Below are 20,003 nucleotides of genomic sequence, written 5' to 3' on the forward strand. Positions count from 1 at the left end.
ATTATAGCAAAAACCCAACAATAGAGAAAGTCTTGAGAAACCCAGAAGTTAACAGAAAGCACAGAATCAGAGCATGTCTCTTTCTGGGTTTGGGCCACAGATGCTACGAAGTAAAAAAGTTACCCAAACACACATAAAATATTTGTTCTTTGTTAGCTTTATAACTTTTTACGGAAATCGAAAGATAAAATAGTCGAATACCCGAAATCTAGAATTTTGATGTTCTAAAAGACGGATATAGAGTTTATTAATTTTTTTGGAAGGATATATACTTCTATACTTGTTATTAAATAAAATTAAATATTTAAATATTGGTTAATCATTGTTTAAACTAAACAACATGTTAGAAGTACCTACAAGCTGTAAGATTGCGAGAATTTGTTTCTCATAAAAAGAGCAAACAACTTGAATATAGAAAATAGAAATCAGATAATTTCGCTAATATGAGATCTTCAAGAATATGTCAAGAAATAAATGAATAAATCCAAATGAAAAATATTATTATCGTAAAATTATGACTCACTTAACAGATTCAACAAAAGTATCTTTCAATAATCGAATACACTCAGACACTCAAGTTTCGGAATCTCCACGTACCAGGCCATGATTACCTCCTAATAAATTTTTCTTTATTTTGAAATATAATTTTCTATATTACTTTTCTGACATATTATTTATTATCTATGTACATTTTTTTTCCTTCTTTAAAAATCATATGTTATGTACTTATATGCATGTTCACCTGGGTGTCACGATTATGGGCCTAAGAACAGCGAACCGACCTGCATCATCTTATCTGCTTCTTCACCCTTAATTTACGAACCTCTCATTTTCCTCTGCACGTTATTCCAAATCATATATATATCTTTTACATTCTAAATTTTACGATTACTAGCCTTTAACCCGTGCGAAGCACGGGCGGATATATAGTCGTAATTTATTATTTATATTTTAAAATTTAACATCATTTTATTAATATTTTAGTATTAATGGATTGAGTTTTAATTAAATTATATTATTCAATTGACTATATTTTCATACGAGGATATTAGTACATTTTATCCAAATTTAGTACACGTAGATTTAAAAATAAAAAAAATCAGAAAATTCAAATCTTTTCCAAACATAACCGATCGTGTAATACTTTTGAAAGATTCAGTAATCTAATCAATCGAATTTCAACATAATTTTGTAATCTTGGTTTTTTTTACAACAATAACTTTTAAGATTAGAGTTATAAATGGTTATGTAATGGTTCGTGTTTATCTTGAGATATAATACGTTAAAGTTAAAAAGAGTTATATGAATGTTGTTAAAAAAAATATTCAAAATTGTATATTTATAATTTTATTTATAACATCATTATAATTTTTTTAATGAAATATTATATGATAATGTATTTTTATCAGTGTTTTTAGTATTTGAAACTGTTTAATTATTATATGATAATGGATTGTTATGAGTGTTTTTAGTATTTGAAACTGTTTAACAATATACTAATAGACTCCACATTTGTAGAGTTATAGACTTATAGTACCAAAAGGACAGTACCAAACCAAAAAATATAACTAAAATCTTGGACTACAAATTATACCCATGTTGGCTTATTATAATATAGTATAGATGTCATTCATTTATATATTGTTACGTGTGAAATCAAAACTCAAGGATAAACATGAAACAGAGACCGCAAGAGTACAGACAACTCGGTAAGTACAACCTAGCTAACTGGTTGTGTATGTTAGTGTAGGGCCACAGGCCATATGTACGTGTTTTCTGTTATCTCCTCCTCGCGAACCGACCTCTGCCCGATTCTGTTTTGTCTTCAAAATTATTGATCTAATTATTATTTAACACTTTTAATCAATAAAAAAATTAAACGAATATATTAACCGTCTTTTGAGACTTATCTACTAATTTCTGCGTTCCGCTTAATATCTATACAGTTTATTTCACTGACACATATTTTAATTTTTCAAACAAAATACACTCAATCCGTCTTATTCATTTGTATACAAATTTCTTTTTTGAGACGTATTATCAATCGTATACATTCCAAAAATAATAAGATTTTATGATATAAACTTCAGCTACACGCACTACTTTATTACACCACAATTACTTTATACATTAAATATTAGTCGGTCACACCACTTTACTCACGTTACTTCCACTTCATATATTAAATATTAGTTGGTGTCATCACTTTACCTACTTTTACAACTCTTTACGTTTCAAATTATGTGACCTTGTTTGACTAGCACGGTGTTAAAGAGATTAAAACTTGACTTAATGATAACCATAAAAATGAGATAGTGTGTGCTAAAATAAGTGTATTATATATGAATGTGTACTTGTAATAATCTTAAATGTATGCTATAAGTAGATGGTACATTTTTTTGAGACATCCGAAAAAGGAAAGGAGGTCATATAAAATGAGATTGAGGGAGTTTTTTTATAGAACTTATTGAGACGGAGGGAGTAGGTTTTTAACTTATTGTTAAAAAATATTAGACATTAAAATTTTATTCGGAAAAAATTATGATAATTTATAGAACTATATTTTACAAGAATTGTTGATCCTCTATCCTAATTGTATACTTTTTGCCGGACGGAGGGAGTAAATTGTATACCAGAAGCCTGCAGGCTCTAAGCTACTCAATTAATGAACAAATAACACAAATATCATTACAGCAGCATAAATATACTTGTACAACTTACACATGATTTGTGTGTGCATGTGTAGAATTCTTCACTAAATTTCATGATTTCTCACATATCATCAGAAGATTCAGGGCTCGGAAACTCATTCAAATCCGGCTTCAGGAAGGTCCTAGAAGATTTATCCGCGGATAATTCAAGGGCATCAACCCTAGCGCCAACTTCAGTAGCTTTCTGTCTAATAAAAGCCGCAGACAGCTCCTGATGATGACTGTAGCCTTCATCTCGATGATCAGCCAAGATATCGGGAAAATTAAGCCGTGCTGATGGGCCGCGGAGGTAGAACACCGCGGTGTCGTAGGCACGGGCTGCAGCCACCGGGGAAGAGTAGGAACCAAGCCAGATTCGAGACCGTTTGTTCGGCTCTCTGATCTCAGCCACCCATTTCCCCCATTTTCTCATCCTTATACCTCTGTAAGGGTTGGGCTTGTCTTGCTTTTGCGCCCTTGGCTTTCTTTTCTCCATCGCACAAAATTAATTTTGGAAAAATATTCGACACTTGGGACTTGGGAGCACCGGAGAAAAATAAGGGATGGAGAACTTATAAACTAGCTAGGAGTTTCAAGAAGCGCTTCTCGCAAAGCTAGTTGCATTTATATAGGCTGTGTGCAGCATAAACTAGTTATAAGCCTCGTAAAATTCGGAATCGAAACTGAGTCAGAATTTTGCGGGAGATTTATTAAAGATTCTTTTGAAAAAAATCGGAAATGTTTAGTGAAGTCAGAGTATAATCGATAAATTTTAATTCTTTTACAAAATTAATGAGGCATTTTTAAAACACTACTTAATTATAACACATATCGACATCGTATTATATGATATAAATCCCGTCAATAATTATTGCATCATATCTGATCACGAAAATTAAGTAGTTAGATATTAATAATTACAATATTTTTTAAAAAATTATGGTTTATTCATGTGGGCTCGCGCCCCTTACACGATATAAGCTAAAAAATCTTTATATATCTTAAGACTAAGTTGCGGAAAAAATGTTAAATATTTTAGAATTAAATTTTTAATAATATTACATCATCAACTACAAGTAAAAAACTAATTCATTTTAAAAAAATTATCTTTAAAATTTATTTTCAATTTAACCTATATATAATAAATATGATGAAATATATTATTATTTATCAATACTCCGAACCCGAAAAGATGGATGACCGGTAAAGAGACAAATATGTAGTCGACATGGAGTTTTGGAGTTGAAGGGGTTCGAGTGAGAACATAAAAATAGGAAATAACGAGAAACAAGATTAGATTGGTATGGACAACTAATGAAGAAACTTTATTAAGAATTTATTGACAGCACGCATTTGGAGTTTCTTACTTGGCTGCTACTCTGTTTTGTGATACACAGCCGCCACGTTGAGCTTCTCTTCAAGATAACTCCAACATTTATCGGCCGACGACCGACAACGCGATCTTAGATTCTTTTCTTAAATTTGTGATGGATTAAAATATGATTCGTCGATAAATTTATTTACATGTGTTTATAAAAATTTACTCCCTCCCTCCGTTCCATTCATTTCTATATAGTTTCTTTTTCGAGATGTCTTATCATTTCTATACATTAAATAGTAACTTTTGATAATATAAACATCATTCCAACAACTACTTTTTTCCGGTATCTCCGTTCTAAAATAACATAAACACTGTTATACAGGCTACTTTCCTCCACTATCTCAAATCTATTATCAAATATAAGTTGGTCCGACAACGCAATCTTAGATTCTTTTCTTAAATTTGTGATAGATTAAAATATAATTCGTCAATAAATTTATTTACATGTGTTTATGAAAAAAATTAGTTATTATTATTATTATTATTATTATTATTATTATTAAGTTAGTTTGATATATTGTATTATTCTGTTAATAATACAATATATAAAATATTTATAAAATAATTGTTCTGAATTTTTAAAAATGCTGAACAACTATTCTTGTTTTGTCACAAATTAACTATTCTCACAATATCATCGCCATTATTTAAATCACAAATAATTATCTTAGCCTCGACCAACAAATTTATATGTTTACAAAATATATGTGAGTTATTCATTTGCGTCTTGAAAGTAAATCTCAGGAAAATTGCTTATTGACTTGTAATAATAGAATTGCGGCTCCTATATAGTTTTGTTTGTAGTGCACGTGTTAGGTGGGGTATGACATGTCAAAGTCGGGGACGTTGATGAATTTACGTATCTTACGCAAAGTCGACTGAATTATTGATGAATATATAATATTTTATTCATATTATGTTTTTGTGCAAGCTAAATAATTGCTATATTAAGTTAAAATTACTATTCCTTTCGACAAAAAATGAAAGGTGTTTGGATAAGACATGCTTGGTGCGCTTATTCCATCCATTTTTGTAAAATTTCTATATTGAGTTTCATTATTATAAGACGATTTTCAGGGTCTATAATATTTTTCAAAATTTGCTCGTCGTGCTTGCATGTGTAATGATGAATTTGTAAGGCAGAGGAAGATGATTTGTGAAATTAAATTGTATATTTTTTAACTCAAGAGTTATTTATAATTTTTAAAATTCTTTTGAGGCATATCCCGCTTAGTTTTAGATATTTTCAAAAAGTCTCGTATTATTGAAGTTAATAATATATCTACTTTTCCTACAATGGGATAATTCCCAACAATCTTCCTCTTCACATATCACATATCACACCTTAAAGTTCATACCGGAAGTACATCTGGTTATTTGCCTCCCTTATGTCTCACTCGGTTTTATTGCTGGGCTTGATATATACCCGTTTCAGATATATCCCGCTCGGTTTTATTATAAGATTTTTAAAAAAAGTCTCATGATATTGAAGTTATTATCAACTTATATTATAATTATATACTTCTCTATCTCCCTCTTCACACTTCACTTATCAGGCCTTAAAATTCATGCCGAAAGTACATATGATTATTTGCCTCCCTTATGTCTAAGTCGGAAGGCTCATTTGCCTCATCCTTGAAACCCATCCAGGTTAATTCATACGTCTATTTCTAAATCATTTCTGAAATACGTCATGAAATTGATACAGATTATATAATCTCGCTCTAATACTATTATCGGTCTTTCTAATGTGTGCCTAAAAGCACACAATAAACACTAAATTTTATAAAAATGACCTCTTTTGATTGGTCGAGTTGATGTGAATGTAGGAGGCTATTAGCATTTATTATTCATCCACCAATCAGAGTGAGCTATTTTTATTGGAGTTAAGGAACTATTGTGTGCTCTTGGACACACCATAGAAAATCCCTACTATTATTAGCCAGACGAATCTAACTCCGCAATAGCATAATATTATCATGACCTGCCTAGCCCTGCCCCGCACACAGCCTCGTTTGGACAAGTGCAGGTTAAACGACAAGAAATGAACTGGTGCATTCGGCTTTTGTGACTATTTAGTCTCAAAATTTGAACCTAGCCCCACATATAACAAGTGCATAGGGACTATAAATAAATAAGTTCAATCCCTTGGTTTGTCACCGAAAATAATCGATCACTGGTCATGAATTCCGTTTCACAAGAACAACAGTCTCACATACGACTCGGGCAGCACAGGCTTGAGACTAGAGAGTGCCGGTATGATTTCTTGGGAGTACAAATATTTCTGTTCAAACGGTAACATCTTCAAATTGTCACCAACGATTGAGGAACTTGTTGGTGTACCTACTGCAATAAAATTCATCAGTACCTTCACGTACTCTCTTTTTCACCATAATAAGTGCAGATTTCCAAAATCAATGGTCTCAAATCTTCCCTTTTACCATTATAAATTTCATACAAAACAACCAAAGTTTTTGAGGCTCTGATGGAAATTCCAGAAAATTTTCATGTTCTATTTCTGCCATACTTCACTCCTAGCCACATGGTCCCCCTGGTTGACATGGGAAGGCTCTTCGCAGCCCGTGGTGTCACCGTGACCATAATAACCACTCCACACAATGCTCTCCTGTTTCGGTCCTCCATTGAACAAGGCCTCGAATCAGGCCATCAGATCGCGGTCCATGAGCTCAACTTCCCATCGAAAGAAGTTGGATTGCCTGAAGGAATAGAGAATTTCAATGCCATAACATCCAGTGAAATGACCAGCAAAGTCTTTTATGGAATTATGCTACTCCGAAAGCCTATGGAAGATTTGATCAGGAAGCTTTCGCCTAATTGCATCTTTTCGGATATGTTTTATCCTTGGACAACTGATGTTGCTAGTGAGCTTGGAATACCAAGGCTCATGTTTTATCCATCAAGCTTCTTGTATCATTGTGTTACACATAGTCTTGCTCTGTATGCACCTCATGATTGTGTTGAGTCTGAAACAGAGAGTTTCTTGGTTCCGAATCTTCCTGACAAGATCGAGATGAAAAGATGTCAGCTGCAAGAACATGTTAAGACTAAAACAAGGTATGGTGAATTGATCAAAGCAATTAAAGAGTCTGAGCAGAAGAGCTATGGCATGGTTCATGACACTTTTTATGAGCTTGAGCCTGCTTATGCAGATCATTACAGTGAAATCAAGAAAAGTAAGTTCTGGCACATTGGTCCTATATTTCAGTTCTTCAAAACGGCTGAAGCTGAAAGATCTAGTGACTCTTCATCTGAGCAACACTTCTGTTTAAGTTGGCTAGATACACAAAAGCCTGAATCCGTTGTCTTCATATGTTTCGGAAGTATGGTCAGATTTTCTGATGCTCAGCTTACTGAAATCGCATTAGCCCTCGAAGCCTCCAACACTCGGTTCATTTGGGTAGTTCGCAAGATTGTTGAAAATCAAGAAACATGGTTGCCTTCAGGGTTTGAAGAAAGAATTTTGAAAAATAACAAGGGTTTGATAGTCCGAGACTGGGTTCCACAGGTGAAAATTCTGGATCATCCATCTACAGGAGGGTTCCTGACTCACTGCGGCTGGAACTCAGTTTTGGAAGCAGTTGTGGCTGGAGTGCCACTTGTGACATGGCCTTTATTTGCTGAGCAATTTTACAATGAGAAGCTTGTTGAGCTTCTTAAGGTTGGTGTAAGAGTAGGTGCTGATGTTTGGAACTCAGGATTTGAAATCAAGAGTCCTCTTCTGGGAAGAGACATGATACAGAATGCATTGTCAAGATTAATGGATGGTTCTGAAGAGTCTGCGATGATCAGACGGCGAGCAAAGGAGATTGGAGTCCAGGCTAGAGGGGCAGTCATGGAGGGAGGGTCATCATTTAATCAATTATCGGGTCTAATTGAAGAGATTAATGCTTTTAGTTAGATTAAGGCAACAAAGATAACATAGGATGCTTAGAGCATCTCCAATAGGCTCTTCAAATAAGCTCTTAAGTCAAAAATTAAAGAGCATGGCTCAAAATCAAGCTCCAACAGACTCTTATAGGCTCTTTAAAACTCCAAGAACTTCTTCTATCTCCTTACTTGTAAGAGCGATTAATAGTAGCTCTTAACTTATATTTAATTAACAAAATTTTCATGTTCACCAATCATTGCACAATCTTTGGTCATTGTGGAATTTGTTTATTAGTAAACTAGAGAGGAAAACACGCCCCGTTCAATTGAAAAGTTTTTTGTTATATATATTTAAGATATACTTTATTTAATGTTTAAAAATCTAATAAAGAAAACTTATCAAAAGGTTGATATTTAGATGACAGAGTAGAACTACACAGCTGAAGAAGGCCAAAAACAAACTCACTTCCTGCTGAACCACATCATCACATAGGTGAAGAAGACTGCCCTTTCCACTATCAAGCTGTTTGTCATACATTGATTTTGTTATCAGGTTCTGGTATGCAGCCATATTTGCCTGGAACCTACAGCGATAAACTGGACAATTAGACATTGCAAGATTAGTACAAGTAACCTGGATGAAACTAAGAAATAATATGATTTGGTACTTCTTTAACAAAGCACATCTTGCAACCATGTTACATCTTAAATCTTTAAGTAGCTCCATTATCTTATTATATTGCCGTCCTTTCAAAAAGGCAATTTAATTATGTCATGTAATCATTAGACTTAAGGCTGTAAGGAGTTTAGTTCTTTCTGGACTTAATGATTTGATAAAAACTTGTTTGTGGTCTATTCAAAAATCAAACAAACTATAGTCAAGCTCCAACCTACAAATGATCCGGACTTGAACATGGAGTAGTTTGGTTATTTGAACTTGTGACCAACCTAATAGATGTTAGGGAACAATAACAAACCTAGAAAGAATTTAATATATGAAAGCATACAGTGACCTCTGGCTTGTGAAACTACATTAAGTATTCACAAACATGATAATCGAGCTTATATTGAGATGAACTCGATAAAATTTGTTAAAAACTAAAAACTGATCTTCAAGAATCGGAACTTTAAAACTATATATTTTTGGGAAAAAACATTTTTCAATTTCGAATAAAACTTGAGCCCAGCAATGTCTTGATTAATTGACGTCAAGCTCTGTGATATTCAGGCACAACTCAATTCATTTTACAATCCCAACTGCAGTGAAGAAGCTAGATATAGACATAAACTTTGTATAGACAGCTCGACACTTAACTAGAACCAACCTCAACCAATTCAATATCCTTGCCTGATTGTGCGGATGATTGACACCAGATACACCTAAACAAACAGCTCGAACAACTGATTTCTTCGATCCTGATTTCCGAAAGGCCTCGCTCATAACTTGTTCCAATGTATCTCTTGCTGCTGTTTCTGCAAGCACAAACAGTTAAACAACTCACAAGTAAAACACTCAAACATCACAACATCCCCTTCTTATTTAACGCAATCACAAGAACCTAATATCGAAAAATCAACACCCCTAAGCAAGAAATTACCGCAATGTGAATATTTGATCAACCCACACGCACACAAACACAAACATACAAATACAAGATATATAATTAATGGGTTTTCTTGGAAATACTAAAGGGTACTACCTCCGGCACTATCGTCATTAGAGCAGCCAGCAACTGCCTGGGTAAGAACTGGGTCGGCGAGTTGAGTGGAAAAAGGAAAACACAACTAGCAGAGGACAGATGGAAGCAACCGATGGATGATCGCATAATTTCAATTGAGACAGACAAATGGGAGAGACGAAGAAAAGATAGTAGTCGTTGGTTTGAGCTAGACGAGAGAGGTTTACAGGCTCGAAAGGGTATTACTTTCAGTTTAATTGGAATCAAAATTATGAGATGAGAGGTTCACTTTTCAGGTTTGGAGGGGGTTAATGTCATTTTAATTAGAATTAATTTGCTCATAATAGATACAGATTCTCTTTGTCCTTAATTAAAGTCGGGTTCAAAACTCTTTCGAACACGCCAATGAGCACATTGAACTATCCATGTGTTGTCCTTGATTAAAGTCGGATTCAAAACTCTTTCGAAAATGTCGATTTGTGTAATAAATTAGAAGTAGACTTAAAGTTAGAAATAAGCTTAATTAAAGTCAGAAGTTAATTTGAGATACTTTTTTCGATGATTTAACTTTTTTTGAATTTTTTCTGATAAAAACTACATTTAAATCATGATTTACTTATAAATTATTTTTATTATTTTTATTATATTTTTAATAACCCGTAAATCATTAATATATCAAAATTACCTGAACAAATATTTTAAGTTCCAAACTTATCACATAAATCACTTAAGTCATAAATTACGTTTGTGCAGCCAAACATGTCCATTGCAGAGCAGATTTACGTATGCTACTTGATAGTTGATCCAGACTTCCATTTTAAGTACCTATTGTCTTGCATCTCTCCTTACTAAACAACCAGAAACAAGTACATAGGGACGATACATAAGTTCAATCCCTTGGTTTTGTCACCGAAATTAATTAATCACTGGTCAGGAATGCCGTCCACAAGAACAACAGATTCTTACACATTAACCTATGCACTATTTTTTCCAGCAGCTCTTCCCCCTTGTGAAAATTTAGTTCATATTTTTATTTAGTAGTCACGGACAGTGGCTTGGCTCATACCTTTTCATTTGTGCAGTAGAATCCAATCCGAAGGCACAACACTCTCGCATCAAGCAGAGATCCATGCGGAAAAATATATGATCCTGATAAGCATTCCTCCCTCGTCACAGTATTTTAGATGGATCAGTTACTTAATAATATACGAGTCGGGCACAGAGCACAGAGTCGACACCAGAGAGTGCTGGTATGATTTTCTGTGAGTAAAAATATTTTTATTCAAACGGTAACATCTGGTGTACCTACCGCATTAAAATATTTATCAGTATACTTCACTCACTCTCGTGTTCACCACAATAAGTTAAGATTTCCAAGATCAATTGTCTCAAATCTTCCCTCCCCAGGTTAACATTATACTAAGAGTCATACTAAACAACCAAGGTTCTTGAGGCTCTGATGGAAATTCCAGAAAATTTTCATGTTTTATTCCTGCCATACCTCACTCCAAGCCACATGATCCCCCTGGTTGACATGGGGAGGCTCTTTGCAGCCCGTGGTGTCACCGTGACCATAATAACCACTCCACACAATGCTCTCCTGTTTCGGTCCTCCATTGAACAAGGCCTCGAATCAGGCCATCACATCGCGGTCCACGAGCTCAATTTCCCTTCAAGAGAAGTTGGTTTGCCTGAAGGAATAGAGAATTTCAATGCCATAACATCCAGTGAAATGTCCAGTAAGGTCTTTTATGGGATCATGCTACTCAGAAAGCCTATGGAAGATTTGATCAGGAAGCTTTCGCCTAATTGCATTTTTTCTGATATGTTTTATCCTTGGACAGCTGATCTTGCTAGTGAGCTCGGGATACCAAGGCTTATGTTTTATCCATCAAGCTTCTTGTATCATTGTGTTACACATAGTCTTGGTATTTATGCGCCTCATGATAGTGTTGAGTCCGAAACAGAGAGTTTCTTGGTTCCAAATCTTCCTGAAAAGATTGAGATGAAAAGATGTCAGCTGCAAGAGCATGTTAAGATTAAAACAAGGTATGGTGAATTGATCAAAGCAATTAAAGAGTCTGAGCAGAAGAGCTATGGTTTGGTTCATCACACTTTTTATGAGCTTGAGCCTGCTTATGCAGATCATTATGGTGAAATCAAGAAAAGTAAGTTCTGGCACATTGGTCCCATTTTTCAGTTCTTCAAAAAGGCTGAAACTGAAAGATCTAGTGGCTCTCCATCTGAGCAACACTTTTGTTTGAGTTGGTTAGATTCACAAAAGTCTGAATCTGTTGTCTTCATATGTTTTGGAAGTATGGTCAGATTCTCTGATGCTCAGCTTACTGAGATCGCATTAGCCCTCGAGGCCTCCAACACTCAGTTCATTTGGGTAGTCCGCAAAATGATTGAAAATCAAGAAAATCAAGAAACGTGGTTGCCTTCAGGGTTCGAAGAAAGAATTTTGAAAAATAACAAGGGGTTGATAGTCCGAGACTGGGTTCCCCAGGTGAAAATCCTGGATCATCCATCGACAGGAGGGTTCCTGACTCACTGCGGCTGGAACTCAGTGTTGGAAGCAGTTGTGGCTGGAGTGCCACTTGTGACATGGCCTTTATTTGCAGAGCATTTTTACAATGAAAAGCTTGTTGAGCTTCTTAAGGTTGGTGTAAGAGTAGGTGCTGAGGTCTGGAACTCAGGGTTTGAAATCAAGAGTCCTCTGCTGGGAAGAGAAATGATTCAGAATGCATTGTCAAGATTAATGGATGGTTCTGATGAGTCCGCGATGATCAGACGACGAGCAAAGGAGATTGGAGTCAAGGCTAGAGGTGCAGTCATGGAAGGAGGGTCATCATTTAATCAATTAACTAGTCTGATTGAAGAGATTAAGGCAACAATGATAACATAGGATGCTTATGGGGGCTTCTTTAGATTATTGATCATTTGTTGGGTACTGGTGTAATGCACTTAAATCTATGATCTGAATTTAAATAATATCTTGAATAAGATGCCTATGGGGCACTGTTGGTTTTTAATCTTCACAAACAGTTTTTTGGCAATGCTCCGATAGTTTACACCTCTGTTTTCAAATATTTGACGTTTAGCTTATCGACACGCGTTTTCAGGAGTTTGAGATGGTTTATTGAGTTTACAAACATACTCAGCTTGTAAACAACTGTTTTGAGGACAATAAGATTTTTGGCATATGGGGTGAAAAGAGTGAGTATTTGAGAGGAGTTTAAGTTTAACGGACAATAAATACCAAACAATGCGCTTTTAAAAAATAAAAAACGTACCTGTGTAAAATAAGCATGCATCTGGAACGTCAATTAAAGAAGTAATTTAAGTAAGCTTAAAAGTCAATGGTAGATTAGAAGACGTTACTTCCAAGCTGCATGTGCGTGGACAAAATGAGATTATGATCGATTTACCGATCACATTCACCTGATCACCATTTTACGACGACTATATCCTCGTCATTTTTTATCAATCGAATTATTTATCTTAATATATTTTTTATAAAAATAACTTTGAAAGACTAATATTCTATATTTTAAATTTAATAGAGTAAATTATGAACATTTATAAATAAATTAATATTTTAAGGACGCATATTAATAAAAAAAACTATATACTCTCTAGAATGAATTACGAGTTTTCTTAAAATGAGATCCCCACCTCTGGTTAACGATCCAAAATATTGGAATGGAATATTAGAAAAAAGTCGAGAAATCACGAATTTATGTCTAAAATAACACAAAAATGAAAAAAAAATAAAGTGGGAGAAATCACGAACTTATGTCTAAAATAACACAAAAATGAAAAAAAATAAAGTGGGTGTTTGGCTAGCTAACTTCTAGGCTTTTTCTACATAGAAGAGTTTCGGTTTAATTGAGACTGTTTGGCACATCAATAGAAACACTTATACTAAGGCTTAAGAGCTCAAAAAAAAGTGAGGAAAGCAAGTTTTTATTTTAGATTACAACTTCTTCCGATAAAAATTCTTAACTTCTAGATCACAATATCCAAACACTTCTGATAATTTATAAGTTTAAATTAACTTCTCGTTTATAATCCATTTTTTTACTTTAAATAATAAACCACCTTTTTTAAGTTCGTCAAACGGCTCCGGAAATCTTTCATTTTTCGGTAGGATCTGAATACCTAGCACACCTCGATTTATCGATCAAAATATCACATAAATTGAACAGCCAGAAGAGTACCAGACACTTATCAAGTGCTTCACCATCTAATTTCCTCCATTTCTTTGTTTTTACCGATCAATTAGCAGACTTTGCGAAATCCCAACCCCACCACCAACTTATACTTTATTCCTTTACATCAGACAACAACCAATAATCGCAAGATTCCTGTTTGCACTCTTTTTTTTCTCCTCTAAACAATGACCAAATGTTTGCCTAATAAAATACATCTCTTATCGCAACCCAACAAGTCATAGATCAAACAAATATACTGTCTTACGCAATCTAATAAAATATCTTACCGAACGAAAAATCACAAGACTTGGAGATAGATTCGTTGTTACGACGTATCATAAAGATCGTAATTAGCAAAAAGTCATCAACTAATACAATGTATTTAGTTTAATGAATCTTTTGAATAAACAGGAGATATTATTAAAACATACTGCTCATGAGATTATTAATTAATCTTTATAAAAAGGTATACAGAATTTTTTACGAAAAAACAGATCTTATTTTTTCTATAATAAAAATAATATCTTTTGAAATATAATTAAAATAATTAAGTGGTGGAACTCATGATTTCTTCCTGAATATTTTCATTCCGACAATCCATTCTATTAGAAGAAACAATTCATTTAAGAACTTTAAAAATAAGATATCTGTTTACATATTGCGATATGCAAATTAAATTTCTCACCACGTATTTTGTCAAAAGTTATCGTTTTAGGTAATTTCATAAAGAAATGAACTCATCAATAAAAAATTAATGGGGTGTATTCAATATTTCAACTGAGGTTTAAAAAAAAAAAAATTCAGTCATGAAATCACAGATGTTTGACTCGGATTTTTAAAAAACGTATTAGAATCTTGAAAATTGGGATATTCAATTAAGATTTTAAATTATTTTACAAAATCTCGTGATATTCAACCATGACTTTAAATTATATTTAAAAATCTGATTATATTCAAATGCTTATTGAATTTTATGAAATTAATAAAATGATGGATTTTATGGAATTGTTCAACGTATTTATACTTTTTAAAATTCCATCAAAATTCACGAGATTTTAAAGTATTTTCTCTATCATATCCCATTCTTTACATTGAGCTTGACAAAAATGATCAACAAAAATATACAAATTAGTGTGAATTAATTTAGAAAGTGGGTAAAATAGAATATTTAAATAACAAATATGAATTTTCTTATATTTTAGAAATTTTGAAGTACATAAAATCGAGAAAAACGTTAATAATTATACAAAGAAATAGAATAATAGATTCCCTCTTTTGGCTTTAAAAGCACACCTTTCATTCCACCTTTAGCCCACACCATTTCACCTTCTCATCTCCAAAACCACCATGAAGACTCTCACACTCCCCCTCCTCCTCCTCCTCCTCCTCACCGTCGCCGCCGCCACCGACATGTCCATAATCACCTACGACGAAACCCACGCCGTCGGTTTCAAAACCGACGACGAAGCCACGACTCTTTTCGAGTCGTGGCTTGTGACACACGGCAAGTCATATAACGCCCTAGGCGAAAAAGAAAAAAGGTTCCAAATATTTAAAAATAATCTCCGGTACATCGACGAGCAGAACCTCGTCGAGGACCGGGGATTTAAGCTAGGGCTAAATAAGTTCGCTGACTTGACTAATGAGGAGTATAGGTCAAAGTATACGGGGATCAAAAGTAAGGATTTGAGGAAGAAAGTGAGTGCGAAGAGTGGGAGGTATGCTACACTTTCCGGTGAGAGCTTGCCGGAGTCCGTCGACTGGAGAGAGTCCGGCGCCGTTGCTACCGTTAAGGATCAAGGGAGCTGTGGTGAGTAATTATTTATTGCTAATTAATTATGGTCAATTATATGAGTTAAATTATTGATTAAAATTTAATTAACTTTGCTCATTAAGTAGGACTATAGATTTATTTTATATAGAAAGTTGATAAATTAATCATCTTTATTTTTTTTGTTTATTGTCATCTATGTCGTGGTGTTGATTTCTAAGAATTCGATTATCGTTCACCTCGATTATTATTTGTTTAGTTTTTGTAACGTGTTGGAAAAATTGCATATATGTTTTGTATAGTTTATTTATAATTAAGCAAAATAGCTGTTGCATATAAATTAAGCACAATTATTTCAAAAAAAAAAAATTTAAGCATAATTAAAATTTGAAATTGATATGCAAAAGTGATGATAATAACAAAGCACTACTGTTTCAGTAAAGCATTTTACTAGGTCCACTGGTCGAGACTTTGGTATAGTACTTGTAATTGTCTTCTAGTACCATTGCCACTTGTCCGTTTTTTACTCGTCAATCTTTGGTCGTGTATCTTGCTAGAGATAAGTTGCGAATCCATTTTATAAAATTTGATTTCTCGACTTACTGAATTAGAAATAAGGTTTAAACTTTAATTGATAAATAATTATGTAATTGAATTTTGATCTGTTTTCTAATAATAATTTGTTTTCTAAATCTAACGGATAGAGTATCCGTCTCTCTCTCTCTATATATATATATATTTTTATTTTCTGTCTAGATATTAAATTAATTTAATAAGTTTAATTAAACTTCAAAAGGGTATACCTATTTTATTTTTTATTAAACTTAATATTTAATAAAATAAAAATTAACTTAATATAACTCTGCTTGCTAAAAGTTAGGAATTATTCTTAAACGAAGAAGATAAAGGGGTTGAATTGTTTAAACATGGTGGTGGGGCTTGCAATGTAATAATGGAGTTGAGCTGTCATGTATATATTTGGATCTTTATATGTATGGTGGACCTTGTAATAAGGTAAGTTGTCACATGGAGAATATATTATATTTTATTTAATTTCAAATTATTAATTTGGGTAATATAAAGTTAATATCGCCATCATTTCGGCCAGATTCATCGGCGATCTGAATCTTCTACTTGTAACCAGCTCCATGAGTATTCTTTCATCCCACGGCTGCTGTGCTACTTGGGTTTCCCATAATAACATACATCACCTTTTTATGATATTAATATTTTAATCAGATTTATGACTTCAAGACATTATTCCAAAAATCCCGATTAATTTGGTAAAATAAATTTTATCCATTAATCTCTGATAAATCTACTATAAATCCTGAATCGATAGGTTACGAGATTCTTGATTTTTACAACCTTGTTTAGGATTGTGTGTTTTCGAGTTATGATATTATCAGATGACCAGAAAAATATTTTGTGGGATAAATACGTTTTGGTTCATCTAAAACAAATTTAATATGAAGTTATTGTGTTTTAAAAAAAGATTTGCAATTAATATAAGATATTACAGTATGTTTTTGAATTTATCTGTTTTAAAAGAGAAAATTATAGTACAATGATTGATCGTCATGCATGAAGTCACTGTGCTTGCAGTTTGCTGTTAACTAGTTTCTGTGCGTATCATATTCAGTTGTCCATGTTCATAGTCCAACATTTAGGCTGCTGCATGATCGCGGGCCCCAGTGTGCCATTAATCATGATCGTAGTTAGGGCCGGATCCAGGGGGACACGTGTCCCCCTAATTTTTTTTTTACATTTTTAAATCATTTTAAAATTTTCAAAATTATAGAAGTGTCCTCAAAATTTAAAAATATATAAGTGTTTATTCGAAAATTTGCTGAGTGCCTCCTAAGATGTCGAATCCAGATCCGCCCCTGATTGTAAAGTGGTCTCAGGTCTGATGGAATTTTCATCAAAAAGGGGCTAGAGTTTTTGGTAGTTGACTGTGGTTGACTCATTTCAAATAATCTCTTGTAATGTTTTTTTTTTTTTTCCCGATTATTAAAAGAATCTTTAGAATTTCTATCTGTCTGAAAAAAGTGATCTCTATAAGAAATGGGATTAACTAGCTGATTTGAAATGAATTAGGGAGTTGCTGGGCCTTTTCGACAATAAGTGCAGTTGAAGGAATAAACCAGATAGCCACAGGGAAGCTGATAACACTATCAGAACAAGAATTGGTGGACTGTGACAGATCATACAATGAAGGTTGTAATGGAGGTCTCATGGACTACGCTTTTGAATTCATTATCAACAATGGCGGCATTGACACGGATGTTGATTATCCTTACACTGGTCGTGATGGAAAGTGTGATCAGTACAGGGTACGTATAAATTTTTGTTCATTTATCCGAATTTCAAAGAAGTAGAAGTAGACCTTATTGAACAAACTTGCTACAACTTATGGAGATTTGCACTTTTTTTGAATTGATTGTTTTTGTTTTTTACTTGTGTAGAAAAATGCAAAAGTTGTGACTATTGATTCTTATGAAGATGTTCCTGCGTATGATGAGTTGGCATTGAAGAAGGCCGCAGCAAACCAGCCTATCAGTGTTGCTATTGAAGCTAGTGGCAGAGATTTCCAGTTCTATGATTCGGTAATGACTTGTACTTGTGATGCAGTTTTGAATTATACCTTAAATCTTTTAGTCTTTCTTTAAAATATTTCTGATGCAAACAAATAGCTTATAGCACTGAAATCAGATTAATTCCTCATAGCTTTTGAATCAGCTTATTGAGCTAATTGAAGCTTCTAGTATAGGTTATGGTATATAAAGTCTATTAAGCATAGCAAGTTGAATTTTGTTAAAGCTTTCGGGCTCTACATGAGAATCACAGTACATAGGTCTGTTCTTTAATTGATTGTGGATTCGTGAGATGTAGATTAGATTCTGATACAGATGACAGTGCATGATTTTGGGTTCTGAAGTTTTTTTTTTCAAATTTATGTTTTTAGGGTATATTTACGGGGAAATGTGGGATAGCACTGGACCATGGTGTGGTGGTGGTTGGATATGGTACAGAAAATGGTAAAGATTACTGGATTGTGAGGAACTCATGGGGTGCAGATTGGGGAGAGAACGGTTATCTGAGGATGGAACGCGGAATTTCCTCAAAGACAGGCATATGTGGAATTGCTATTGAACCATCTTACCCTGTGAAGACTGGCGTGAACCCTCCAAACCCTGGTCCATCTCCTCCAACACCTAAGACACCTGAAAGTGTTTGTGATGAATACTATACTTGTCCGATGAGTACCACCTGCTGCTGCATGTATGAGTATTACGGCTACTGCTTTGCCTGGGGTTGTTGCCCTCTCGAGGGGGCTTCCTGTTGTGATGATGGTTACAGTTGCTGTCCTCATGATTACCCAGTCTGCAATGTCCGTGCAGGAACCTGCTCGATGGTAATAAGAACTATTTATTTATCTTTTAGTCAAAATCATGTTTCATCGATTTATGAAATACCATAATTACTGCTATTTTAAAAAAAAAATAGTGTGTTTGATCAAGATTCTTTCTTTTCTTGCTGTGCTACAGAGTAATAACAATCCATTGGGAGTAAAGGCAATCCAGCGCATTCTTGCAACTCCAAACTGGCAACACGGAAGCAAAGGAAAGAAGGTTACTGCTTAAGAAGAACCACGAAGGGCCCTCGAGTAATGTTTTCTGGGAAAACTGGAGCATACAGCAGAGACAAAATCACAACAGCAGAGTTAGTGAGGTTCCGGTATGAACATTAGGAACCGAGGGTCAATAATTGGATACTCAGTTCGAGATTTGTACAGTATGATGTTTGATTTTCAGTATTACATTTGAAACTTATTATTAATCCTGTAAAGTAAATATGTTTTAATTTCTGCAGCCTGCACTAGCAATTCATGGCAGTCCTGAACTAATTTATATAGTAAATAAATACAGGTTTGGTATTGAACTATGTATGATGAAAATCTACATGTTTATTTCTAATATAAGGTAGAGGAGATTTACCATGTCAGAAATCAGGAACCGGAACTAATCGATTCAGTTACTAATTTAGGATTTATTGAGGATTTATCATTTGAGAATTTTTTATATTTTTCTGCAATACCAATTTGAGATCCACACTACACTCATCACTAAAAGTGGGCAAGAAATTAGTGGACACTTTTTTAACAATAAGGGCATCTCCCATGACATCTACCACAACTCATTTCATACAACTCAAAATGCATCTTTTTGAGAAACATGACCAAAACATTAACAAAATAAATAAAGCAAAAAAAACAATTGTATCAGGGGACCATCCATTCTGTTTCTTGGTGCTGTCTGCTTTCAACCTGATCCTACCACTTTTACTTTGTCCTTTAAATTCAGTCATGATCAA

General features: G+C 33.9%; 4 protein-coding genes across 4 annotated transcripts; 3 read left to right on the forward strand and 1 right to left on the reverse strand.

Annotated features, from left to right (window-relative positions):
* Positions 1-2,666: 2,666 nt before the first annotated feature.
* LOC108213173 (ethylene-responsive transcription factor RAP2-1) lies at positions 2,667-3,314 on the reverse strand. The gene has a single exon (XM_017384941.2). It carries the CDS (start codon positions 3,184-3,186, stop codon positions 2,773-2,775), a length of 414 nt encoding a protein of 137 aa, XP_017240430.1. The 5' UTR covers positions 3,187-3,314; the 3' UTR covers positions 2,667-2,772.
* A 2,682-nt stretch (positions 3,315-5,996) lies between these two features.
* LOC108214916 (nuatigenin 3-beta-glucosyltransferase) lies at positions 5,997-8,209 on the forward strand. The gene has a single exon (XM_017387159.2). It carries the CDS (start codon positions 6,557-6,559, stop codon positions 7,988-7,990), a length of 1,434 nt encoding a protein of 477 aa, XP_017242648.1. The 5' UTR covers positions 5,997-6,556; the 3' UTR covers positions 7,991-8,209.
* A 2,530-nt stretch (positions 8,210-10,739) lies between these two features.
* LOC108214915 (nuatigenin 3-beta-glucosyltransferase) lies at positions 10,740-12,673 on the forward strand. Its single transcript, XM_017387158.2, has one exon. The coding sequence runs from the start codon at positions 11,098-11,100 to the stop codon at positions 12,544-12,546; it is 1,449 nt and encodes a 482-aa protein (XP_017242647.1). The 5' UTR covers positions 10,740-11,097; the 3' UTR covers positions 12,547-12,673.
* A 2,464-nt stretch (positions 12,674-15,137) lies between these two features.
* On the forward strand, positions 15,138-19,574 carry LOC108214496 (low-temperature-induced cysteine proteinase). Its single transcript, XM_017386507.2, has 5 exons — positions 15,138-15,665; positions 17,727-17,962; positions 18,095-18,235; positions 18,595-19,044; positions 19,178-19,574. The coding sequence occupies exons 1-5, from the start codon at positions 15,203-15,205 to the stop codon at positions 19,271-19,273; spliced, it is 1,386 nt and encodes a 461-aa protein (XP_017241996.1). The 5' UTR covers positions 15,138-15,202; the 3' UTR covers positions 19,274-19,574.
* The last annotated feature ends 429 nt before the right edge of the window (positions 19,575-20,003 follow it).

This window comes from Daucus carota, chromosome 3 (genome assembly GCF_001625215.2).
Source record: "Daucus carota subsp. sativus chromosome 3, DH1 v3.0, whole genome shotgun sequence".
NCBI classification, from domain to species: domain Eukaryota; kingdom Viridiplantae; phylum Streptophyta; class Magnoliopsida; order Apiales; family Apiaceae; genus Daucus; species Daucus carota.